We start from the raw sequence: 7,038 nt of genomic DNA, 5'->3' as shown, positions 1-7,038 counted from the left end.
TGGGATGATGAAGAAGAGAGGTGAGCAAAAAATAAGGAGGAACTACTATAAATTGCATTTGAAACATTTAATCAAACCATGGACTGTGAAACAGGAGAGAATGTGACTAGCAGAGAGTATGCTGAAAAAAGATGCAAAGAAAACAAAACTGTATAAAAATAATAGTAGGAAAGGTAGAATGCACAGCTACAGGCAAGTAGTAAATGGGATAATAGTTCTTTATTTACAGTGGAGACTATAAAAATAAGAACGGTATTAAAGTGGATGGTGTTGAAGTTATACCTGCATTAACCTCCTGAAGCGGGGACAAAGCAATCAATGTGCACTAGTCTAGAAGCTGGACTATTTGAATTGCACCCAGTACAGAGAAACTGACTTCTCAGCAACGTCAGTACTACTGTAAGGCTGCTGATACCCTTGGGTTGGAGCCTGTTTCTGACCGTACTACCAGTGTTGTGCAACTACAGTAGGTATCAGTGCCATCAAATGTTGCCAGCACATTCTTTATTTTTGAACTTTACTCGAGTTTAAAATAAATGCAATCACTTCTCCCTTTTTAAAAGTAACTTCAAAAAGTTACATCTTTTTTTATATTGATGGGAAACAGAATATACTTGCATAATTAAAGACATCAAACATGATCTAGATTTTACTAGTAAATCTTTCTTTTTCTATGTCTTAATGCAGAAGACTACATCTAACAGATTTCCTGTCAATTTGATTTTCACATTTGTGAATCCGTGTTGTTCCAGTAAACCTCGGTATTCAGAGCCACTTCTCTCCTTTCCCTCCGTCTGCACAAGCATGTTCAAAGACTGAAGCAAAGCTGTGCTCCTGTTCTTCTTCTCATCATCCAGTACCATTTCAGCCAGCAAAATCCCACAGCCTAATTTAAAAACAAATGCATGCAACAATGCTACTCCGTTATCAAAGAAGAGAATTTCTGCTACCATATGTAACAGTGCAAAAAATACAGGACACAGGTGATTCTATTTTTCATTTATTCATTTGCTGTATTTTAAATGACTAACCCAATATTAAATGATAATCTACTATTATAAAAAACACAGGAAAATCCAACACACGTCACAGATGTTTGCAGGGCAAGAGGGGGCTACTGTAGACTTGGTATGACTGCTACGGAAAACAGTAAGGTAAGTATAGTAGTTACAATTATTTGGAATACAATGCTGCTTCACGTTCATACTGAAACAGTGGTGGATGGCAAGTATTACAGAAGCAGCCAACATTGCACGTTATTTCTGTACAAACTGAGGTTCTCCTGGTGGGAGCAACCAAGGGTGGAGAGCAAAACTTGAATTACTCTGTGCTCACACAGCCTCTTCCTCCCTCTATCTGCAGACCCATGAAAGGGAAGACATGAGCAAGGGGATTACTGACAAAACAATGCTCGTTTTACTTACTGTCTTTTGGACCAGCATCTTATATGGCAGTTTCTCTTGGCACAGTAGAGATAGGAGGCCACCAACTTGGATCAAAATGCCAGCATTTTGCAGTGATTTTAGTACTAAGTGCTGCACAACATTAATAACTGTGTTCTGATGATGAAGACGATCCCTTTTGCCATTCCAGTCAGTACACTTCTGACATTTATCAATCAAAAAAATAAATGAAGCATAACACTGCAGCTTGGTAGAGAAAAGATTAGGACTTGACGATAAAGTTGCTGGATGAGATCTGTGTTACTATCAGGTGTCACTGAAGTCCTTCTGAAAGCTCATTGAGTTCTCTACATCATCACCATATTATTAGTTACCTTAAGGCAAGTTGAAGCCACTTACGCTGCGGTGAACAAGTGCTTCACAAAGAGAAACAACTAGCCAAGCACGTCTGAGGTGAACTGAACCTACATTCTCTCTCCCATGGGATTCTTGTCTGAATTCAGGCATCGAAAGATTAGATGCATTTCAGTTAGCTTTCTTACAGACTATCCACCATTAAATGTATAATCAATTTCCATACAAAACCCAGGAAATTTCCTCTCATAGGTAGTTAAGATGATGCATCTACTGAAAATACCAGTTCTCTAGCAATCTCTAGCAATAGGAACTTGAGCTGACTAGATGACTTGAATGCCTAATGTTCAGGTATCTCAGGCTAGAAAGATGAACCCCATTTGTCAAGAATCTGTAGTTTGTGTTCCCTCTCACCCTTCTTGTGTGATTCTCCTTTGCCTTTAACAGAGAGCTGAGTACTACAGTCTCAGATTACACAGCAAATGCTAGGTAGAGTGATGCAGGACTGTCATTTTTAAGTCACTGTGGTACAACTTTGGAAGACAGTGTCCAAATTTTGTACACCCTGAGAGGGGGACACAAACAGAATAGCCATTATCTATCTCATTCATCTATTATTTTTTCAACCCGTGATTCTCCACCTCAAAAAAAAAATCCTGTGCATCAGATTTCCTCCAAACTGTTTGTTAAAGAAGAACGTGGGCAAGACAGCATCTTCAAGAAGGCACCACTGAATGTTGTTTGCCAAGGAAGCAACAGAAAACCTGCAAGCTTTATTGGTAGCAATTTATTTGGATTTTAAAACTTAGCTCCTTCATTCTTTATGACTTCATTAGTTAACGGACCCAAGTTTTCTTACACCAACTGCTCAGGAAATCATTTCAGTGCAACGCCATTAACTCCACCCCTTTCACCAGTCAGCAAACAATACCAGCCTTCTCCGGAAGAACAGAGTTTGAACATTAATGAGAGAAGATGAGTTTATGATTTCTCAGGTGACTGAAATATGCCAGATGATTACAGAACATCTTAGGTCAAAAAGGACCACAGATCTCCAGCGCTGCTCAAAGCGGGGCAGCTCTACAGTCAGATCAGCTTGTTCAGGGCATTGTCCTCAGATCTTGAAACCTCCAAGGACAGAGATCCACAGACTCTCTGGGCAACCTGCTCCAACACTTAATTATCCTTAGAACAATTCTCTCTTCCCCTCCCCTTGATCTCCTGTCAGAGTCTCCCCAGTTATGCCCATGCTCTCTCATTCCACAACTGCGCACCACAATGAAGAGCCTGGCTGTCTTTTTGGTATCTGTCTCTTTGGCAGCGAAAAGCCAGATTTCCCCTCAAACCACCTATTCTAGACTGAGGTAGGTTTCCTTCAAGGCTCTCCTCACAAGCCACATAATGCAGCCCCAAGCCATCTTTGTGACTTCCACTGGACTTGCTCACATTTGTTAAGGTCTCACAGCCACCTCCTCTTAAATTCTTTCAGGAGTATTCCTTTGCTCTGCCCAGTCTCCTGACTATGGTAAAAGTTGAGGGGTGTGGATGATACAAGCCACTTGGGAAGGTAAAAATTCAGCTTGCATCTTTTCTTCTCACTGCAAGACCAGCTTCTAAAATAGAACAGTCTATTTTGTTTGGAGACATCCAGGAATATAGACTACATTCAGACTGTTCAGCAAAGCAGATTTGTCTACAGTTTGTATTAGCCTCCTTTTTAAGGCAAAGGTAGCTAGCAAAGTGATCCTGAACCCACTAGCAACACAGCACTGTATTAATTTAATGTTTACTAATTTAATATTTATAAGTAATGTTTATTTGCAAAATATTTTATTATAAATAGCTTTCATTCATACTTCAGAATACTTTACAAAAAGGAAATCTGATGAAGAGCCCAGCAGAGCTGCGGTAGTACTTTACCGCAGACACCATGCCCAAGGGAATAAGGCTCACTGCATATAAAGTGCTGCACTTTAATCGCAGAGTACACTGAGCCTGTGTGGTAACCAAGCATGTGCTATTTAAGTTTTATAGTCAGCAAGTACACAGTACTTACAGGCACAGGTTTAAGTCTGTGACAGAGGTGTGCCAACTTTAGGATTACAGTGTTCTGACTCAAACAGCTTCTAGCAGCCTAAAGAACAGCATTATGAATGTTATGAATAACTATGAAGTGAGAAACACCTCATTGCTGGAATGAGTCTTAGGATACAAACCCGTTAAGCATAATGGCAAACTTCATTAGAATACAGAAAAGAAAACTGTTTTAAATTTATTCAGTAGGCCAACATCTTATCTCTAAACGTCTATGCAGATTAGATCAGCCGAATTCCATGCATAAAAAGCTTCTGCTAAGACTTAAACCCCTCTCTGGGAGCAGTCTGCATTTCCCTGATTTTGTACAGCTAAAATGCTCTGTACTACACGTTTCTCATGATTAACTAAATCACTGTAGCACTTTTCCTTTACTCAGTGCTCGAAGAGCAAAGTAACTTCTGATTAATCAATAAGACCAGGTAGATTTAACTCTTGACCTTGCTCATAAACTTTTATTTGCAGAGGTCGGTGATTCAACATAGGCACTGCCTCATCAGAATTATTGCTGTAGAAACACGTGGCAGGACATATGGCAAGAAACTCACAACTGATAGAGGAGAAAGCTAGTTATGGAAAGCAACTTTAATCTCCAGGAAACCTTCCACTACGAAGTACATTTTAAGTCTAAAAAATGCCAATGAAGTACCAGGAAAAAAAGATTAAGAGTGGTGACGTAAGTGATGAGTTACTTGACGAGAGGGGATAGAGAATATAATTCTCCAGTTGAAGACTGGAACATGAAGAAGCTGCTACAATTTCTATTCATAGTTTCCATAAGAGAATTTATGTATAAAGCCTAGGATTCGTGTGAAATGAGACAGAAGTCATACGCAGCCGTAGAACTGTATTCAGAAGAAACAAAGCTGTTAGGAACCAATAGGAACAGCTCTCAACTGCAGCCTGTGGGGTAGATAATTATGGCTGGAGGTTAGAGGCTGCTGAGGCTCGTGACACTACTGCTCTTGTAGGAACATGTTTGGAGCTTTGTTCTATTTTCCTTTTTGCCCAAGGCAAAAAAAAAACATGCCTAAAAATGTTATCCTTGAATTGCTTTTCAGTAAAGCCCCACAGAAGTGAAAAAGAGGACTAGCATCCTGATATTGATAGAGTATCGTTATTATTTCTACATTTCTGATAAAAATGAGTAGTGACCACTGAATACACTGCAGAGGGAGAATTCTGTAGCTTTAAGGCCCAAGAAAACAGGTATTAATGAAGCTCATGAAAGCTTGTCATTTTTAACTTGCTGCTATATAGCTACATCAACTCCAAGTTTAACAGAGTCTGCAGACTAGCCAAATTGAAAGTTGTGTATGAAAAAACTTTTGTACAATCTGCCCCAAATACTTTTTAAAGCATAGAACTCATTCCTGCACAAACAACAGTTCAACTTTTTATTCAAAGCCTGTAACAACTATGCTTCACATAAAGGGTCAAAACGATCTTAAACTGACATCATCAACCAGCATGTTATAAAAAATCATCCCATGTTATTTCTGTACACACTAAGGTGACAGATTCTTCTTGAAGCACAGGACAGCATCTAGTAAGGTTCCTGTGATCTTAAACTGTGTATTTGTGAATCCATATTTCTCCAGTAGCTGTTTATATTCTGAGCCACTTCTCTGCTTTCCTTCAGTCATACTGAGGGACTGTAGTACAGCTCTAGGAGGGTGTGTCTTCTGCTCGTCAAGCACAATTTCTGCCACTAGCAAGGCACTTCCTGCATTGCCAAAACAACCAGAAGTGCTTCAGTAAAGTATTTCTAGCTTCACATTTTTAGTGTTTCGCTCAGAGACAGTTATAGATAGGTCCCCCCTCAGACCAGCGTTTTCACAGACTTCAGTGCCAATCATAAATTTATTTTCAGTAATCTCTTCCTGGAGAAAAACTTCCTCCTAGTTAGGAGGAAGGGGGAGCTTTGAGCACTGCCCCCACTTCAGTGAAGTTCAGACCACTTCCTATGTTTTTTTTTTAAACTCAGTCTTGTTACCATTTGAACCAAGCAACTCCTTTAAGCATTTGTCACCCCCCAGTCTTTGTATAAGAAGATAAGACAGTCATCCACAGTTTTCTTTTGTAGTTTATAAACAGGATTACGTTTGCAACCTAGATCTCATTTGGAATGTTCTCCTATGAAACAAACTTCATAGCTACAGTTAATCCCCTTAGATTAAGGAATCAGTTGAATACAGCAGTCAGGTTTTTCCTCTGGCTTTTGTCTTCCCTTTTGATCTTTTATATTGTCAATGTAGGAGAAGGCACAAGATACTTGTGCTTCGTATTTCTCAAGGTATATATTTCTCAAGATATTTCTCAAGAAATCTGTACCTAAAGTATTACTGAACTCCACTGCTGTAGGCACTACTGACTAACAAAACAAACTGCCTCTCCTCGATTAACTTGAAGCCACTTTAGTCGGCCTGCTTGTATGTTTGGATAGAAACACATACTTTGGTATTTGATGATACAGGTCTTTGCAAGAAAGGTTGGGCACGGCAGAGAGATGATATGAAGCAGTTGCAAGCAAAATCTGCAACTACAGTAAGGGCTTACTTTATATAGTTTTATTAGAAGCTTTGTTTCTTTCTTTTTTTATAAAGAAGGCAAATATGCAAACTTAATGCAAAATATAAGCATTCAAGCATAGGCTGCTATGATTAGACAAAAACGTGCATTTTTTAATACGAACTTACTATCACTGTGTATTAACATGGACCTGTAGATGCATGAGATTAAAAACATACCTGGTTTGCAAACAGCTGATATTTTACTTAGCAGTATATGAATCTTTTCATCTGGCCAGTCATGAAGAACACGTGAAAGGATGTAAAGATCTGCTTCTGGAAGGTTATCCTTGAAGAAGTCACCTGTTGAAAAGGAGAGTTAGTACATTCCTGCAGAAGGAAATGAAAACATCAAGATGGAACTAGGAGTTTCTTCAGTAGGGGTAAGGTAAGAAACATGAACAAACATGGGTAGCAATACACTGATTTGTAGTTCAGGATAGTTTAAGAGTAAATCAGATCACAGGTAAGAATTCTGTAACATGTAAAGATAGAGAGAAAGCCAAAAGCAAGGAAGGACAGATTGAAGTCTTTTGTAACCACCATGTTGATCCTGCCTAAAAAAGAAAAGCCTGAGACAGGGACATACAGCAAGCCTCTACTCCCAGGAGTAACAA

The 7,038-nt window shown here is 39.2% G+C and overlaps 1 protein-coding gene across 2 annotated transcripts in view; it reads right to left on the bottom strand.

Moving 5' to 3' along the window:
* Nucleotides 1–204: 204 nt before the first annotated feature.
* Nucleotides 205–7,038, bottom strand: part of ASMTL (acetylserotonin O-methyltransferase like) — a 28,853-nt gene continuing 22,019 nt past the window's right edge. The window contains exons 12-13 of one of the 2 annotated variants that reach the window (XM_083812568.1): nucleotides 6,602–6,724; nucleotides 205–886 (exon numbers count right to left, since the gene is read on the bottom strand). In XM_083812568.1, coding sequence (XP_083668694.1) covers nucleotides 672–886; nucleotides 6,602–6,724 — 338 coding nt within the window. In that variant the 3' untranslated portion in view covers nucleotides 205–671. Of the gene's footprint in view, nucleotides 887–5,235; nucleotides 5,578–6,601; nucleotides 6,725–7,038 lie in introns of those variants that run through there. The other variant, XM_083812567.1, reaches the window with a different exon arrangement.

Source organism: Anser anser, assembly GCF_964211835.1.
Source record: "Anser anser genome assembly, chromosome: 1".
NCBI lineage: Eukaryota > Metazoa > Chordata > Aves > Anseriformes > Anatidae > Anser > Anser anser.
The sequence above is the reverse complement of the archived record's forward strand: the minus strand, read 5'-3'. Positions and strand labels throughout refer to the sequence as shown.